This window comes from Python bivittatus, unplaced genomic scaffold (genome assembly GCF_059951505.1).
Source record: "Python bivittatus isolate LINGU-HERP-01145 unplaced genomic scaffold, Pbiv_v1 ctg000430_np1212, whole genome shotgun sequence".
Taxonomy (NCBI): Eukaryota; Metazoa; Chordata; class Lepidosauria; order Squamata; family Pythonidae; genus Python; species Python bivittatus.
This window is the reverse complement of record NW_028277071.1, coordinates 2,387,798-2,407,455: the sequence shown is the minus strand read 5'-3', so window position 1 is coordinate 2,407,455 and position 19,658 is coordinate 2,387,798. Positions and strand designations below refer to the sequence as shown.

Below are 19,658 nucleotides of genomic sequence, written 5' to 3'. Positions count from 1 at the left end.
TGAAGTCCACTCATCTTAAAGTGGCCAAGTTTGGACAACACTGCCTAAGAGGACAGCTTCTTCTTTCTCATTTTCTCCTCCTTCTACTCCTAAATGGGAGATTCTGGCAATGTTGTAGAAGTGCTCTGTCATTATTTCTCCTGGTTTTTCTTTTTCTTCTAGATTACACCTTGGAATTCTGCATTCCGTATAAACATCCCCTTCATGTAATCCCCCCCCTCCTCCTCCTCCTTTTTTAGTCATCTACTAAAGTAGGTTGTATGGATGTCAGACTGTTCAATTTTGGCCAAATCTGATCCTACCTTCTCTAACTCACCCAATGCAGCAAATTTCCCAAATTTCATAAACCTGGAATGTATACTTACTGAGAAGATTATAATGGAAAGAAACTCCAAATTCTTTCAAAGGTATGCCTTTCATGTTCAACAATGTGATTAATGCTTCATTTGAACATGTGTTTGTACAGTGTCCTATAATGGTTCCTTACATGTGTTAACTCAGCTGTGAGACAAGATTTAGTATTCTCAGATGTTCATATTATTTTTGAATATCTCCATTGCACTGAACTAGACATCTGGACAAGAGATTTATTCTTCGACATTGGAAAGATAAACCTATTGATATAGATTAATTATGTATGATTATAATGAAATATGGTTACCATTATTGCAATATTTATGCAAAAATACATCCCCACACATCTATGAATATATGGCTTGAATTTTTATTTCATATAGTTTTCTTTCATTTTCCTTTTTTTAAATAAGTTGTGTATTATTTGTCCTATTTTATTGTGTTTATAAGAACAAAATGACAATGCTGAAGATGATAATGGTGATATTTTCATTCACAGCCTTGAAGTTTCTAGTTTTTCCACAAAGCCTCATAACTCTGGGTGCTCAGAGTCACTTGCTGAGAAATGTAGAAATCAATAAAATAAAGAAATCAAATAAATAACATTAAAAATACCTTCTCATATTGAAATCACATTTTCCTTTTATCGTTTAAAAAGAAATTTTATTTTCTAGGAAGTTAGTTGCCCAGCTGCTTATCCATAAAATATCCTTATTATTTGGACACAGTATTTACTTTGTGTTTCTCATTCACTTCAGGAAAATCTGAGAGCAGTTATTTCTCCAGCAGACTAAAGCTAGCACTACAAAAATTTATAATTTACAGAGCCATACTTCATTTTTCTCTCTTTATTAGTTGTTCCTTTTTGTTCAAGTCAGGCCTCAGCACAATAACATAGCATTTAGGGGAAAAGATGCAGCCCAATAATCCAGCTGCTGAAGCCAAAATGGAGAAGATCTCCACAGCCACCATGTTTTTGCCCTTGGTGCTTAGATAGGTAGGAACAAAGGATATCCAGACACTGCAAAAGACCAACATGCTGAAGGTAATGAATTTAGCTTCATTGAAACTGTCAGGTAAATTCCTAGCAAGGAAGGCCACGGTGAAGCTGACCACAGTCAAGAACCCCATAAAGCCAAGGACAGTATAAAACATAGTGGCTGAACCTTCATTACATTGCAGGAAAATGTCTTCAGCCATGAAGGAAATATTTGAATCTGGAAATGGGGGAGAAATTGCCAACCACACAGCACAAATTATGACTTGCACCAAGGAGCAAAATAGGACAATAGAAATAGCCAGCCTTTTCCCCACCCATTTCCTCATTTTGGAGCCTGGCTTGGTGGCCATGAAAGCAAGAACCACAATGGTTGTTTTCCCCAATATGCAAGAAAGGGCTACAGAGAAGATGATACCAAAAGCAGTTTGTTGCAAGAGACATTTCACCTGGTTAGGTTGACCAATGAAGAGCAAGGTGCAAAGGAAAGAGAGCAGGAGAACAATGAGAAGAATGTAGGTGAGGTTCCTGTTGTTGGCTTTGACTATGGGAGTGTCCTGCTGTTTAATGAAGATCCCCAGCACCAGAGCTGTGATGAAAGAAAAGAAGAGACTAAGGGTGGCCAAGGCAATTCCCAATGGTTCTTCATAGGATAAGAAATTTGTACACTTCAAAATGCAAGCATTCTGAGCTTTGTTTGGATATTGATCTTCTGCACAGTGAAGACAGTCATCTGCATCTGAAAAACAAAACACTGTTGTCTGTCTATTAAAATTGTATGAGTTAAATCGGTGTTTCTTAAAGTGTGGTCCAAGGACCCCTGGAGTTCCCTCAAGACCCTCTCATGGTGCATGAATTCAAAATTATTTGCCACATATTAAGGATATTTTCAAAAATTAAAAATTTGAAACAACGACCCTCTTCTCATTAGTTTTTTTTTTTTAATTTGTTAAAAATATATAAGGTTTTTCATGAAAATATTTTATTTGAATATTGTTATTCTTTTTTAGTTATTCTTACATGATTCAATAAATAAGCATTCTACAATTTCATCAATTTTAATATTTGATACTGTAAATATTAATAAATATAATCCATAAAAACAAATGCTTTTTTGGGTCCTCCATAATTTTTAAAAGTGAGAAGGGATTTGGAGAGGAATATGTTTAAGAAACACTGAGTTAGATGAATTGTAAGTTATGTTTTATTTATTACAAGTGAAGTTATGCTCTGAAAAACGTAGGGTAATTGAAATGGTAATTGAAATGGATTTTCATTTATGTACAGTGAATATATATATATATATATATATATATATATATATATAAACATTAAAGCCCCAAACTTTTAAAAAGTTGTGGATAAATATCATGGATAGGTCCCAAAGGGAGTAGCTTTTGGTTGTTTCAGTCTTAACTTTCTTATAAATATAACAGCAGCAGAATAGAGATGGCAGAAGGACACCAGGAGATTCCTCCTCTATTCTGTACCATGAAAGAAACAACTTGGTGGATGGGGATGATGGTGCTACAGGTGTAAAAAGGATGAGAGAAAGAGAGAGAGAGAACTCCACTCTTCATTGTTCACAAATTCAGGATAAGAAAATAGTGAATATACTAGATGAAATTTTCTCTATATACTCACTCAGAAATAGCACACAGATTCTTGGCTTTCCACAATATTCTCAGGAGTCTTCTCCAACTTCAAAGTTCAAAAACACCAATGTTCTTCCTATCCTTCTTCAAAGCCCAACTTTTACTTCCATAGAGTGTCACAGGGATTGCCATGGCTTGCATGTTTCTGATCTTTGTAAGTATAGAGACATCACAGCATTTGAATATCTTTTCCAAGACTGTCATGGCTGCTCTACCAAATGCTAGACTGTGGTGTGTTTCTTAAGGGCTTCTTCCTTTAGTGTTGATTATTGATCCTAAAAGACAGAAGCATCTCTTCAATATCTTCACTGCCAATTCTAAGGCTGGCTGTTGTACCTGTTGTCATTAGTTTGGTCTTCTTTATATTTAATTTTAGTTCCATTTTTTCACTGTGCTCCTTAACTTGTATTACTAGAGTTTTCAGATCCTTTGCATTTTTAGCTATCAGGGTAGTGTCATCAACATACTGCAAGTTATTCATGTTTCTTCCTCCAGTTTTAAAACCATGCTCATCTTTGTCCATCCCAGCTTCCCTTAATATATATACTGCATATAGATTGAATAAAGGAGGAGAGAGTATACAGCCTTGTCTCACTTGTTTGCCAGCCTGAAGCCAATCTTCACCATGTGTGTACCATGGCTTCCTGACCTGTATATAAGTTTCTCATGAGGACAATGAAATGATCTGGGATTCCCATTTTTCTGAGCACATTTCACAGCTTGACATGATCAATGCAATCAAAGGCCTTTCTATAATCAGCAAAGCACGTACTGACTTCTTTTTGGCATTCTTCGGCTTTCTCAGTTATCCAGTGTACATCAGCAATAATGCCTCATGCTTCTCGGCCTTTTCTAAAGCTGGCTTGAACATCTGGCATCTCTTTTTCCATATAGGGTTCTAATCTGCATTGGATGATCCAAAGCATTATTTTGCTAGCATGTGAAAATAAGGATATTATACAATAGTTTGTACCGTCTGTTAATTCTCCTTTTTTGGGTGGTACTGGAATGTAGACTGACCTTTTCCAATCTGTCAGCCACTGTGTCATTCTCCAGATTTGCTGGCATAGCTTGGTTAGAACCTTGACTGATTCTTCTTCTTCTGTTTCTTGCCATATTTCAGTGGGTATTCCATCAGTTCCTGTAGCCTTCCAACTTGGCAATGACCGGAGTGCTGATCTAACTTCATCTTCTAGTACTAGAAGTTCTTGTAAGTAGGGGATATTTTCTAAGGTAACTTGTATGTTGACATCTCTACTGTATGGTGCTTTTCATTCAAAATCTTTGTGGTTCTGTACTATTGAGCTAATTGACTCTGTTCTTCACAAACAGTCAGCTGCCCACCAGCTTCACAGCTCCTCCCTGGAGCCAAAGATCTCTTTGCCTTACATGTTTGACTTCTGAGACCAAACATTCAGAATGTGGTTTTGTCCTCTTAAGTTGACAATTCTGTAACTTGGGAAGATGTTCAAAACAAACAAACAAACAAACAAAGCTGTCCTATAAAGCTCTTAGGTATTCATTTGGTATTTTCAAGATCAAAGATTCCTGTTTAGAAATCTCAAGAAATCCTTCTATGTTCCCTTGTATAATTCTCACATCTCATTCCCTGAATTATAATAAACCTTTTAACTGGTAGGCCGATGTGGCTCAAACATGAGTTCTTTGGATTATAGAAAAAAAGTATCAGAAAAAAATATACATAAAATGGATATCTATTACCTGTTTGGTTTGCAAACTTTCCTTTAGGACAACGAAGGCAATCATAGCAGCAGAATGGCTTCCCTTCTACTTTTATCTTGCTATAACCTGGAGAGCAATTGTTGTTGCAAACAGAAAGGGGACATGTCTGTTGAAAATTTAAAAATTGAAAGCTGGAATTATTCTTTAACATTCAAAAATAATTGTTATTCAGTAACCTCATCAAACTCATCAAAGCTTACTTGCTCCATGCAATTAAACCAGGTAGTTCTCTACATATCTTTGAATAGCCCTAATTCCAGTCGATGGGTCTCCAAAAGAGCAACTGTAACCTCTCTGGGACAGCTTCTTCGCTGCCACCATTGGCAAATGCATTTGTGCATCGTTGAGTGGCTCTCAAGCTTGCCTGGCAGTAAACAAATCTTACTGACTTTTAAGCAATCTACGATACCTCACATATTGCTTAAAATGAAATTTTTTCTTACTACCTTTCAGATTGTTCCAGAGTGTTTTACAATGGAGAGGCAACCCCTTTGTTCAGCTCTGCTACTGTTGATTTACACAGTCTTCCAAATAAGAAGCCTGTTGTTACCAACAGTACCTCCTCTCCCTGTTTGTCCTTGGCTAAACAAGGCCTTGGGAGTAAGGTGGATATGCAGAATGAGGCTAAGTCTGATCTGGACGAACCTGCACTTATCAGTGCCTTTGGAGCTTTGCCCAAGGTCAAGCAATAGGATATTTTGCAAAGGCTGGATAGACTTAAGAAAACTCTGTTGGCTATTATTGCTAATGCTGAGCCATTTATTGAGTTTGTGTCACTTAAAATTTTGCATCATCGGTTTTCTATGGGTGAGGAAGAGTTGGCTGGAATACACCAGGCTTTTCCAGATGATCAGAGGACTGAGTCCCCAGTCCTTTGCAGTGATGCTGAAGACAGCCTCTCAGGTCCTAGCAAGCTACACCCTGGAAGCTCAGCCAGAAATCTTGTTGAGCCTTCTCACACTGTGCCCATTCTTCTAATTTTGATGTTCTTATAGAAACACACTCAATATCCCAACTGAAGGCTACTCCCCAGTCTCAATGTGCATCAAACTCTGCACCAGCTGAGCCAGTTCCACCTGTGAGCAAATGTTTCTCCCAGGTTTCTGTTCCTGCAAAGCAATCTTGAAACACCCCTATCTGCTGCAATTGAAGATCATATGGGACTAACCAAATCATCAATGGAGGTATTGGATACCAACTGACTCTCCTATGATAATGGCTCAATCTCCATCCTTTTTTTGGAACATAGACAGATGCCTCTTTTCTGGAATATATTTCCTCCTTTGATATTTTGTTGCTCCAGGAAACATGGGCCAAGGATGATATATCTCTCTCTGGATACACTCCGTGCACGGCTCAAGGCACTGTCCAGTGTTAGAAATGGAAGACCCTCAGGAGGTTTGAGCATAATGGTCACTACAACATTTAAGATCTCTGTGAGTGTGTTGGAGCCATGTGCCAGTATGGCCCTAGCCCTTTTGTTTCATCGTAAGCCACACAATATGATATCCATCAATATATATCTTCCCCTATTACACAGATATAATGAAGTTAATAATATTTGGGATCTTCTTGGCAACTATAACTCTAGTCTGCTTTGCCAGTACCAAGATGTATTAATAATTATTGCTGGTGATTTCAGTGCTCATATTGGAGAGTCAGATGCTTTTTTACAAGCTCATTTTACTTGGTCTCTCCCCTCAGATGGCATAGTCTGCCCTTTACGGGCTCGACAATCTAAAGGTGAACACTGTAATATGACAGGCTTCTGACCGGCCCAGCTTATAGGCAGTCTGGACTTGGTCATACTAAATGGCTCTGCTAGAGGAGACCTAAATGGGGAACTAACCTTCTGGGGCTCCAAAGGAGCAAGAGGGTCGATTATTTTATGGTTCCATGTACTTACGCCCATCTAATAACCTATTTCTATGCAGGGAATCTCCCAGATTTTCCATCAGAATCCTAAAGTAACTATTAAGTTCCTAGTTGTAGCTCACTGTCCCCCCAGGGCCACAACAAAAAGACTCATTTGGAATAAATGGTCTTCCAGAGGGGCAAAAACCACATTCACTCTGTTAAATTCAGAACCCTTCCTTCAACTCTGCTCCCAAATTTGTTTAGCAGACTCCTCTGAACAGATATTATCACATTACCAGTCTATTACCCACACTCTCTGGGCCCCAGTATCTAGCGTTTCATCAATTAGTTCTACCCCCACTCATGTGAGTTCCAAACTGGTTTGACACAGATTGTTATAAAGCAAAAAGGCCCTTCTTACTGCAGTCTATACTTTTCAATCTGACAACTCATTAGGTTCCTTTCAATCACTCAGAGTGCAAAAGAAGTTGTTTAAAGCACTTATAAAATCTAAGAAAGAACGAGTGCTGAGAGAGGACTGGGGGAGATTAATTGCAACAGCAATTCAAGCAAGGTGAAGAACGCTGCTTGGTTCTGGCACCTAGTTAAGGGATCTCCTGTGGGTAGTCGCTTAGGTCCCATCTGCCAAAAAGCTGCAGATATTTGGGAGAGTTACTTCCAGAACATTTTTAATGCAGAACTATTAAATAATCCAATGGTGGTTCCCTGTCCAATGGTGACTTCTCCGGAATGGCCTCCTGTGTCTATAGCCAAAGCTAAGGATCTCATTGTACATTGAAATCTGGGAAAGCTCCTGGAGGTGATTTCATCCCTCCAGAGTTGCTAAAAGAAAATAAAGATTGGTGGGCCCCACTGCTGGCTGCTCTTTTTACTTATATTAATGACACAGCACGTTCCTGTAAATAATGCCAGCTACTTGGTTGTGCCATTCAGTGTATGCTGTTCCTGCCACTATGTGTTGGAATGTCTCTGAGGCCTCTCTGCACAGTCTGAACCTTGGGCCCTGCCTAGTGTGGTAGAGCCCTGCTTCTATGGATCTGGTGCTTAGTGCCTGTTCTTGTGCTGCTATGATCAGTGCCTCAGTGCTGTCTTTTAGTCCAGCCCTTTCTAGCTACTGGTAGGATTTCAGCCAGTATGTCTGAAATCCTACCAGTATGTCAGCCACTTCAGCTATCTGTGGATGATATATCCCATGCAGAAGCTTGTCTTGCCATGGCACTTCCTCTGCTTGAACTTCCTCCCACATCTATTGCTGCCTCAGGCATTGTCTCAGTAGCTCATCTTTGGATGCCATCTTGCTGATGTACTCCTGGATGCTCTGGGTTTCATCCAGGACAGTGGCTTTGACACTCACCAGCCCCACCTGCCCTCTTTCTGGCAGGTGTACAATCTCTTGGTGTTGGACATGGGATGGAAACCTCCTTTGGTGGAATAGAGAACCTGGAACAAAATGTACAGGAACATCTGCACACTGTATGGGCAAGCCCAGATGTGAGATTCCACAGAAGGTTGTGGAGAATAGCAGGGCTAAGATCCTGTAGGACTTCCAGATACAGAGAGACAGGAAGGTACTGGCCAATCAACTAGACATTGTGGTAGTAGATGGAGACCAGAAGACAGCAGTGATGATAGATGTAGGGGTGCCAAGCAACAGCAACATCAGGAAGGAGGAGTATGAGAAGCTGGAGAAGTACCATGGCCTGAAGGAAGAACTAGAGAGGATGTGGAAAGTAAAGGCCAAAGTGGCCCTAGTGGTGGTAGGAGCACTTGGGGCTGTGACTCCTATGCTGGGAGAATGGCTCCAACAGATCCCAGGAACAACCTCAGAGCTCTCTGTCCAGAAGAGTGCAGTGCTAGGAACACTGCGCAGAACCCTCAAACTCCCAGGCCTCTGGTAGAGGACCCGAGATTGAGGAAGACACATACCACCTACAGGGGTGAGAGGGGATTTTTTAAAATATATATCAATTTTCAAAGTTTGAATGTTCTTAACTATATTCTACACAAACTGATTTAATTAGTGAGCTGATAGATGCTTTTTAAAAGGTAATACATCTTCAAGAAATTATGGATGTGCAGTCAAGGTCTTTAATGACCCCACATTGATGAAAATCTATAATATTAATATAATGAACAATGAGAACTCCCCAGGTCAGAAACCTGGAAATTATTCAGGCATTTTAAAGTCCTGCCACATTAATATTATGTATCACTGCAATTTTAAAGGCTGTTAAAGACCCTCCCCCTTATAGACGCTATCACCCGGTAGAGGTTAGGTACTTTCTTTCCAAGTATATAGTTTTTATACACTAGTAAAATACCTATACCTTTTAATATAATATCACATATTAATAAATAATGCTTTTTAAAAGAAATGTTATTTTTTAAAATTTCTTGAAAATGTTTTTAAACTTTCTTTCTTAAACCTCAGCAAAATCAGGAGGAGGAGGAGGAGGAGGAGGAAGGCTGCATTCTGTTGCCATGGAATGAAAATTGTCTTATTCACTCTAAGAAATTCAGTTCAGGTCAGTTTTTTATGTGGCTTTTAACTTTATGGTGATCATGTTATGAATCACTTTCAGAAGAGAGTCCATTTGTGCCTGTAACTCCTGAAGAAACTGTCTGAATATTGAACAAGTAAGTGAAAATCAAAGCAAGAAAATAAATTATTTCCCACGATTTGATATTGGTGCCAAAATTACCTGGTTAAACATGGTGGGCCAGATTATTTCCTCTGCAGAAAGAGTAAGAATTTTATCTGGGGGAGCCACTGGAGCTATGTTTCCAACTTTGATTCGATGAAACGATTGGTTGGGGAATGTGACCCAGTTGATAACATCAAATCCAGTTGCTAGTTCTCCTCTTTCACCAAAAGAAACTATTTCTCCAGCACTGTTGTTAAATGAAACTGTTCTCAGATACCAATGAAACTAAATGGAAATAATTGATAGGAATTTTAAAAGGTTGGAAAGAATGACTATTATGCGTTAAGTTTGAATGATCTTTCATAAGCTATGCGTGGTTGACTAGTTAGTGAACATAGTGCAAAGAGTCAACTTTTACTGTTCTAAGATATGATAACAGAAACTTGAAAGCCTGCAAGAGTCTCCCTATAAGGTAGGATTATTTTGCGTCTCTTTCTCACGCTCCCTTCTTTCCCAGGACTAAGTTGTCATTTACTTTCTCTTAACAGTCCTTCTGATCACTTCTGCATCCTTTGTCAAGGGCATCTCTGCACTCTTCTACATTATTTTTAGAATTCCTTTAGCATTCCCATGCATGCAGGAAGCAATAATTTCATCCATGTCAGCTGAAGCCACAGTGTTAACCCAACCCTTCATGAGATCCTGGTTACTTCCTATTGCTCTAGAACTGTGATGTACTACTTTGTTCCTATCAGGAACAAAGAAACAATGCTCTTCATCCTTGTGTGGTCTGCCTGTTGATCACTGCTCAATGGCATCTTCTCTCTCTTTTTTTTTTGTTCCCCATCTCATACTCTCCTCCTCATTGGCCCCTGCCATCAGCCGTGTCTTCCTCCGAAAATTCATTTTCCTCTTCAGTTAACATTTGATATTGCCTCCTTCTCATCATTGTTGCACACCATGTTTAGGTATTGTATATGACCCTGAACTATTAAGGCAAAATCCACCCCTCTTTGAAGGACTGACATATCACTTTGATCTTATCTTATTACATCCCAAAATGCCAGCTGAACACTTATATGACTAGCTTTTGGATAAAAGGATATTTACATTCATTCCATTTTACCTGCCATGACTGTTGATTTAGAGTCCTGAGTTCCCAAGCATTTCCTCTTTTTCTGTGTTTGGGTTTGGATGAAAGCATGGCTTGCAGAGCATGGGCCACTGCATAGATGGCATTGTAGACACTATAACTTTGCCCAGTTATGCTAGTTTCAAACACAGATTCAGGAAGGGTCTCCAGTGCCTCCTCACCAGTGCATTGGTTGCCACTATCCTCATCTAACATAGCATTTTGGAAAGAACAGTCAAATGCATGTTCCCAAAACAGTCTTGTCAAACTGTCTTCTTCTTCAGAAGTAGGCTTTCTCATCTGAATAAATTTCTTAAACCCTAATATCTCCTTTGAGGAAACTGCCAACAAGAGTGCACCATGGATGAAGCCCAGACCCATATTTCTTTGAAAGCAGAGTGATGTGAATTCCATCTGTGCTGGCATTATCCAAACTTTATCTTTTCTCTTCATTGGCATGTCCTCATATTCTGAAAGATATGGCAACATTCTAAAAACGGGCATGTCCTCATTTTCACAATATACGATCACAACATTGGCAGTACTTCTCATAATAACCTTGTACATCATAACATAGCCACTAACCTGAACCTCAATGTCATTGGTAATGGATTCTGTTGCCATTTCTTCTATGAAGTCAAAACAGATGCCTTTCTTAGAAAACGTATCAAGCCTATTCTGAATAAAACTCTTTCCTTTTTCAGGGTTTTGGACAATGAGCCCAATCCATTTCCACTGGAAGTGAAGCAACAATTGGATGATCCCCATAATCTGAAGATCTTCATTTGGAAATAACTGATAGAAGAAAGCAGCTTGTACGTTGTCATCCATCTCTGCAGCTGAGCCATATATGAGCTAAGAGATTTGAAGAAATTGAAGCATATATTTCTAAATCAATTACTTGTGTGTATTTTTAAGGATTTGTACTGATACAAATATTAATATTCTCCAAACAAGAGCAAAGTTGATTTCCATTTTCATATTCTGATATAATTTCTATGGAAATTGTTTATTTTTCTTTTAACACGGTGTCTTTCTAAAGCTTCAGAAATATATGAACTGCAAAGATGCATATGAACTACTGGATTGTGCTATATGAGTCAGTGGAAATAACTTTCCATAGGATTTGGAATATGCAAATGGATATTGCATATTGAATTTTGAATAATTTTGTCTTTCCATCCCTGGGTGAAATTTTAATATTTAGCATCATTCTAACATCAACAATATCAAGTCATGTTTGTTTTGAAGATTTCTGACACAAATCATATTCATCATCTAGATAAAATTTTGGAATATAAATTAAACTAAATCAAGCAAGTGACCAGAAATATTTTTAATTAAAAAAATGTAGTCATATATTTTGATTACAATTCTTCTGCTGTTATCCAATAGGTGAATAATAGTCTCATATTTTACTTAATTCTATTAATTGAATATATCACCCAAGGGATAAAACTGTATTCTGACAACCGAAAATTTGAACCTTCTTGATATTTTGGTGAAAAAATAAATCTAGTTGGCTGGTGTGGGTCTTCTGGGCTGTGTGGCCGTGTGCTGGAAGTTCTCTCTGTCTGTGCTCCTGCCCTCTGAAGATGCCGGTCACAGATGCTGGCGAAACGTTAGGAAACAAAACTTCCAGAACATGGCCACACAGCCTGGAAGACCCACACCAGCCATCGTATTCCGGCCGTGAAAGCCTTCGACAATACAATAAATCTAGTTCTTCGTGAAATAAACTAAGTAGAATGTGGAAATGTACTGATATGCTCCATTTCATATTCATGTGTACTCACAATCAGAACGGAATATCCATATGTTGTATGTGGGCTAGATCTACAGTTAATTAAACTTAGAGTGAGCAAATTCCCAGGCAATTTATTTATTGGGTAGTCTTTATTTCTGTTTAATTTATCACTGTGTACAAACCACAAAGAATCACCTAAATGTGTGAATGGGTTGTTAGACTCGACTCTTTTCTTTCAGTGTTAGGTCTTACCTGTAACATCATGTTTTTGCTCAAGGCATCTTACATTGTTGTCTATTTCTTTATTTGTTTATTTACCATTTTCTATGCCCAGACAACAAATGTTCTTTAATGTACCAATCTTTTAAGAAATCATCTTACCTGTGGGATCTTGTAAATACTCAGAATATGTGACATGAACTGACCAACATAAGCATTATGTCCTGCAATCATAGATATTACATTGTCCTTCAGATCACACTTGTAGTTTGGGATGAACCTTCCCTTTGTAGAGAGAAGCTCCATGGAAGCGAGATAGATCCATCTTGCTAGGACGTAGCTATTGGAGATATGGATACCGAGGGTGATATTAGACAAGATCCAGGAATTTTCATTGATTTCTTTAATTGCAAATTCCAAAGCCAAGATGTGCTGGTAGTTTTGTATATGAAACCTGAAATGAGTGTTAGAACATCTGTTTCCAACTTTGGAATTGGCTGCATCCTAATTTATGTTTTCTAATCGTATCACACAAGATTAGATTATACAGCCCATGAGCACTGAAACAGGTGGGTACATCAGCATTTAAGCAAGGATTTCTTTGAATATCTAAGACAACTAGTCTCAAGACAGAGGGCAAAGTTATATAACAATAGAATAATAAATGCTTTCTGGAATACTGGGCTGTAACATTCCACTTCTTTTTACCCATTGGAGATGGCCCTAAGTATTGGTGATGGTGAAGGCTGAATTGCAAAATGGAATAATTTTCAATAATTACAGAAGGTTTCCTTAATTTAGGGATCCTGATTTAATTTTACCTCCTACCCTAATTTTCTATTCTACCATTTCCATTTCTACTTCCATATCCTCTTCCTTTTCCTTGTTCTTCTTCCCCACAATTGTGTTTCTCAGGGTATTGAAAAAGGAAATTCAGTTGTCGCTATATTGTACTTTAAGACACTGGAAATTCCCGAGAAGCATTTGATACAATATCTGCATGGAGGACTAACTGCAGTCATGCACACCTTCTACAACTGATCACTATTATGAAGCAATGAGATGCCATTGCATACATTTATTTCTTTTGTACTTCACCCAGTTATAGCCCCATGAAAAAGAAATGTACTAAAATTAAACTACTAAAAATGTATCAAGGAGGGTGTTGGAATCTATCAGAATAAAAACACATTGGAAATTACCTTGTTTAAGAGACCTTAGATGATCATTGTAGTAATAATAATAATAATATTAAGACAAGAGAGAAATAATAGTGCAGCATAGGCAATCTGGCATTCATCCCCCACCCAAATTCAATCATGCCTCAGACTAACTATTTCTGTACTTGCATTGCTTAAAACTAATAATTACATACATGAAATCATCAACCAGTTCATTTGATGGATTTCTTCTGAATGTTACTTTTTCAGACATCATGTAAATTTGAGAAGAAATGCCAGCAATGACCAAATCTTCTGAACGATACTGCTTGTGCTTAATAAGAGGCTGGTTTCTTACAGAACATTTACCAAGAGGTGTATCACATTCTACATAAAAGAACAAGATTATTAGAGATGCAAAGATTAATACCATCTTGCAGACCAATTTATCTCTCAGCCACCCGTTCGCTCTATAAGAATTTGGAATAGGGCAACCTGATATACATTATTCCAGGAGGCTGCTTTTAAGTCAGAAGTGAACTGTCTTAGAAATCGGAAAGAACTGTCTTTGCCCTCCAGTTGTACCCCTGAAAAAAAGAATATTATATTTTTGTGTCTGTTGAAATATTTGCAATATAATTGTAATATTTCTGTATCCTTAGAGATTGAAAATAATGATGGATAATTGATAATGATTGTAGAGATCTATACACTCAGGTGCATATCCCAATTTGTGATACACAGGGAATTGTAATCTGGAATTAAGGACAAAATAATAGTGGCAGGTGAAAAAAAAAAGAATTAAATTAGAAAAGTAAAAAGTTTCCTTCTGTAATTCGAGGAGTTGTCTCATCCCCATTATATCATGCCCCACTTGGTCCGGCAGAGGGGGCCTGTTGTGGACCCCACCAGTCAAGGTTCTTCAGGTGGCAGGGTCTAGGAAGAGGGCCTTTTCTGCTGGGGTCCCTGCCCAGTGGAAGTTTGCTACCTGAGAGGCGGGCTGCCCCCACTCTCCTGGCCTTCCGAAAAGGTGTAAAAACATGGCTATGCCAGATGGGGACCTGATGGGGGCTTGCAATGCTGGAACTGGCTGGTGGGATGTTTGATACAGCTCCCCCATCATCCTGAATTGTATAAAGGCTTTTTATAAAGAATTGTTATTAGTTTTTTTAATATGGGTATTTATGTTTTTATTGTTTCAAATTTTAATTCAGTCACCCTCTGGGGGAGATGGGTGGCATATAAATTAATTAATTAAATAACTTAATGAATGAATGAATAAATAAATATCTGTAGTTGGTTTTCTCTAGCAAGAAAACAGTTGAATTCAAATGGAAATTTCAGTCATCATGAATTAAACAGCAAATTAAATCAAGTCAAATTGTGTTAAATTAAATTTGGGTTTCACTCTTAAGAAGTGTCTTTCTCTTCAGCTACTCTAAAATAAAATAGTTAATCAAAGTACTGTTATTGTTTGAATACCTGTTGGTGTACATACTGGTCACCAATGTGTTTATTTGGGGCATTTTAATATTATTATTTTTTTATAATATTATTAGCATTTTATAAAACATGTCTATTGCATTCATAATTCTGCAACTGCATATTTCCCTTTTCTGTGAAATCAGTAATAGAAATAGTATAACACTGGGGTATTTCCCCTTCTCCTATTTGGGCCCAGGACTGAAGCCCAAATCTGGATGATACCATCATTGGAAAAATATCTCTGAATATAACCAGTTAGACCCAGTAATTGATTTATTGATTATGTGCCATCAAATCATTTTTGACTAAGCAACCACGCAGATACATTTTCTCCATAATGATCTGTCCCTAATATGGTAATACCCACATGGATTTAATGGCAAATGCATAGCTTTGCTGTAATTAGACATTCTAGATATATGTGCAAACATACATGTTTAATCTAATCTTAATTGAAGCTCAAATAAATAACCTGAGTAACTGAAGAAGGATGTTCTATAGGTTCTAATATCTAAGTATGTATTGAGTGTGTATTTCTGTAGGAAATGACATAATTAGACTTCATTGACCAAATAAGCAGAGAAGGGGCATTCTTATGAGCTTCCTTTCCTAGATATTTTCCCAGTTATAGGCACCTTTCTCCTATGAGCCACTGCATATTGCAAGAGTGCTTTGCATGATTTGGGTAACAGCCACTTAACCTAAATCACCAGGAGTGGGAAAATTTAAGCTAAGCAGTTTATACTTTACTCTGTGTTTGGGACAGCTGGTTCTCATAAGGTAAAAATTAAACAGCCTGATTCCAGATCTGAACATCCCACTTAAAAGAGAAAATGTCTAGCCCTTTGTATCACTAGGTGGGAAGAAAAGAGGCATAATAATTTGAACTTTCATTTCAGTGTAAAAAGGGCTCAGATTTGATACGTAATTTGCAGGAATTACTTTGTAATGGGGTCATAGCTTTTCTATAAAACGCCTATATATTTGAGTTCTTTTGTCCATAGACATCTATTTTTGAAGTTTTTTTTTTTTTATAAATGTTTTTTTATTTTTACAACAAACACAAAACATACATGAACAAACAAAAACATAAAAAGGCATAAAAAAAGCATCTTCCATTTTATACCGTGTGTCAACCAGTTACCAACTCGTTGGTGCCCCTTTCATAATCTTAAATTCTCATATCATCTATTCAAAATATACTTGTATACTTATCAATAAACAATTATTAATCATTCATAGCTAATCTATAGAATCATTTATTACAAGAAATTTTAACTTTCAATAGGATTAGTAATACATTTTCATCTATCGATTATATGTGTATATATATAATAGTTAATATCAAATTTCTATTATAAAATTTCCTAATCCATTACATTACTATATTTTCTCATCTAATCATTAATAAAAACAAATCCCGTGTCATATAAAATTACTTATCTTCTTACTCTAATATCAAATCTCAATTTAACTCATCTCTGCACATTCCATAATTTTCAATAACTTCCTCCTGCATAAGTACTTTTTAATTTTTCCAATTCTTAAAAGTTACAGTTCTAACCAGTATCAGTTACAGTATCAGTTACAGTTCTAACCAGGTTACAGTTCTAACCAGATTCTTCACTACATGTTTCAACAAAAATGTCTCTAGTTTAAAATCTATATGTTACTATATTCAACCATGTATAAATTTTAGTCTAATCTCTTAAGACATTTACAATCAAATACAATTTTTAACTATACATCTCAGATTTATACTTTATTCCAGCGCTTGCATAATTTTGAGTTCACCCTTTTCATTCAATATCCCAAAATATCTAGCTGTTTATTCCTTTTTCTATATTATTGGATAAGAGAAAGCAATAATAAATGTCCTTTCAAACATTCTGCTTTTTAAAGCTTCTGTCAGTTCCATCATTGTTGTATTCCCCTCGTTTTTCTTTAAACATCTGAAGTAGTTTCTTTCAATATTGTTTTACTTCTTCTTTTTGTGCATTCTCTTAATACGATTTTCCATTATAATCTTGTATAATCTTTTTCTCACCCTCAGTGCCAAGAACAAGTCTGTCCCTCTTCATTTATCAGTTGATTAACCCTTTTAATTCTCAGTTTATAGGCCTCACAATAATTCTGTTTAATGTTTCTGATTTCTTGTACTATTTCTTCCTTTTCCATTGATCCCGTTTTATGTTTAATTAAGTCCATTTTAGCTTTAATATCTTTTTTCTTTTCTTTTTTTGCGGGAATTTCTGCAGCTCTTCTTCCAGTTTTTTATAGTCATCCTCGATAGTTTAAAGATCTTTTTCTGCATTGTGTTTCTCGTATAGTCTATTATCTTGATAAACCTTCACTGAGTCAAAGGATTCTTTATCTTTGTTCTTGCCAAAAATAAGAGAAAAAAAGAAGAAAAAGAAGAAAAATAAAAGAAGAAAGAAGAAAAAAAGGAGAGGAGGGGAGAGACTAAGTCTCTTTAAAAAAAAATCCAACTGGGAGGGGGGAATGGAGAGCAAAGCAGAACTTCTAGCAGAAAAAAGAGCTACTGCCACTAATCAAGGCTCTTGTGACTAGCTCAAACTTTCCATCTTGATATTTTCAAAATTGCTTTCAACTCCACTTTCTTGTTTATAGTTACGGATGGCACCTGTATAAACATGCACATCCCACTATCTTTTTAGAAAGCACAGAGTCCTTGAGCATGCGTCACAATGGAAGGAAAAAAGCACTAAGTCGCGCCTCTAGATGGCAGTGCAACTTTCTTTCATTTACTTTCTCTTAACTCCACTTTCCCCATTTCAAAATCAAAAAGTATAAATTTCTTATAACAATAAAGAAATCTTAGTCAAAAAAAAGGCTTAAAATAAAGAGTTATTGAGTATTAAAAAGAAAAAGCCAATCCAGTTAAAAATATATTTTTTTAAAAGAAAAACATCTTGTCAATTCCACTAAAAAGGGAAAGTTGAAAAGAATTTTTTTTTTCCCCCTTCTTTTTTTATAAGGTTCAATCTCGCTGCTTAATCCACTTTTCTTCACTTTTAAAAATCTCTTTAAGTTACTTAAGGTGTTCTCTAAGAATAGTTGAATAGTAAAAGTCCATCTCACCCAGTTGACACCCCTCTCTTCCTTCTTCCTTTGGAGCTGTCCCGGCTTTCGCAGCCATTTTTGGCTGCCTCTCCTCCGCCGGCTTCAAGAGCTTCTCCCGGGATCAATCTGGGACTTGCGACGTCCCTGAGATCCGCGGGACGCGCCCTTTACGATCGCCATCTCTTCGGGACAGCTTAGGTCCATCGGGACCGTCCAGGGGAGGAGATATCAGCTGCGATCCTGGGAGCCCAGGATCCCCCGCCGTATCGCCGCGACGCCAGCTCCGCCCTCTCCTATTTTTGAAGTTTTTGTTTGTCAGCCATGGTAAGCTTGAGACACCACTCTCAAAGCCAATGTCCTCAAAGGCACAAATATCAGGGTAACTGTATAATAAAGCTACTGGTTCCTCTTCATTGTAAGTCTATGCACTTAAACTTGACTATTGAATAGAACATGCCAAATTCTCCTCTCTATCCTCCCCCCTTCCTCCCCCCCCCCTTTCTCCTCTCATCAAACTGTTAAGACTTTTATGTCTAAGTCAATGAATGGGAGAGGAAAAGGGGTTGGGGGCCTTCTACATATAATCAATCTTGCTGTATTTCATTCTGCAACTCTAGCCTCTCCTAAAGAGGAATAGAATGAATTCTATACTGTGCTAAATCAGCAAGGAAAACAAAGTCCATCAGTGCAGAAAAATATTAATCTAATTTCTTTATTAATTGCTTCTTTTTATTCAGATCAGTCCTCAAAGTAATGATGTAACATTTTGGGGAAAAGATGGAGCCCAGAATCCTAATGCTGAAGCCAAAATGGAGAAGATCTCCACTGCCACCATGTATTTGCCCTTGGTGCTCAGATAGGTGGGAACAAATGACATCCAGACACTGCAAAAGACCAACATGCTGAAGGTGATAAATTTGGCTTCATTGAAGCTGTCAGGTACCTTCCTAGCTAATGTTAAGAATGAGGAGATACATGTATTAAATAGCCTTAAGGAATTTTTAACATTTTTACTGAAATGTGGAATACAGTAGCAGTTAAGACATTGTATTATGAATCAGGAAAGCCCTAGACTAAATCCTGATATTTTGTTCACTTTCTTTTAGGGGAAAAAAAATGCAGACAAACAGAAGCCTAAAAGCCAGCAGGAAAGGAGGGAGAATCTGGGAAAACGGGGATGTGAGAAGCACACTCCCCCTGTATCCCATCATCCACCAGACTTGAAGTGAGGCAAATGCTCTTCTAGCTCAGAAGATGGAAGGCATTTTTCACCTTACATTAGAGGAAAAGTAAAGAAGCCCAACAAGAAACCAACAAACTGAATGGGTGAGAGAGCCCCACCTGTTAACTGTTGAAGGAAAAAATAAAGTCACCAATGGAGCAGGAAAATGAAAAGAAACCCCAGAGGAAGATGATAAGATAAGATGATAAGATAAGATAAGATGATAAGATAAGATAAGATAGATAAGATAAGATAAGATAAGATAAGATAAGATAAGATAAGATAAGATAAGATAAGATAATAAATATAGAGTTATATTATACATGATACAGAACTT

General features: G+C 37.3%; 1 protein-coding gene across 1 annotated transcript in view; it reads right to left on the bottom strand.

Annotated features, from left to right (window-relative positions):
- Positions 1-1,188: 1,188 nt before the first annotated feature.
- The window catches only part of LOC148215255 (vomeronasal type-2 receptor 26-like), a 33,460-nt gene continuing 14,990 nt past the window's right edge, over positions 1,189-19,658 (bottom strand). The window contains exons 4-9 of the mRNA XM_088143950.1: positions 13,746-13,917; positions 12,533-12,710; positions 10,399-11,259; positions 9,330-9,557; positions 4,729-4,855; positions 1,189-2,090 (exon numbers count right to left, since the gene is read on the bottom strand). Coding sequence (XP_088000076.1) covers positions 1,189-2,090; positions 4,729-4,855; positions 9,330-9,557; positions 10,399-11,259; positions 12,533-12,710; positions 13,746-13,917 — 2,468 coding nt within the window. The remainder of the gene's footprint in view (positions 2,091-4,728; positions 4,856-9,329; positions 9,558-10,398; positions 11,260-12,532; positions 12,711-13,745; positions 13,918-19,658) is intronic.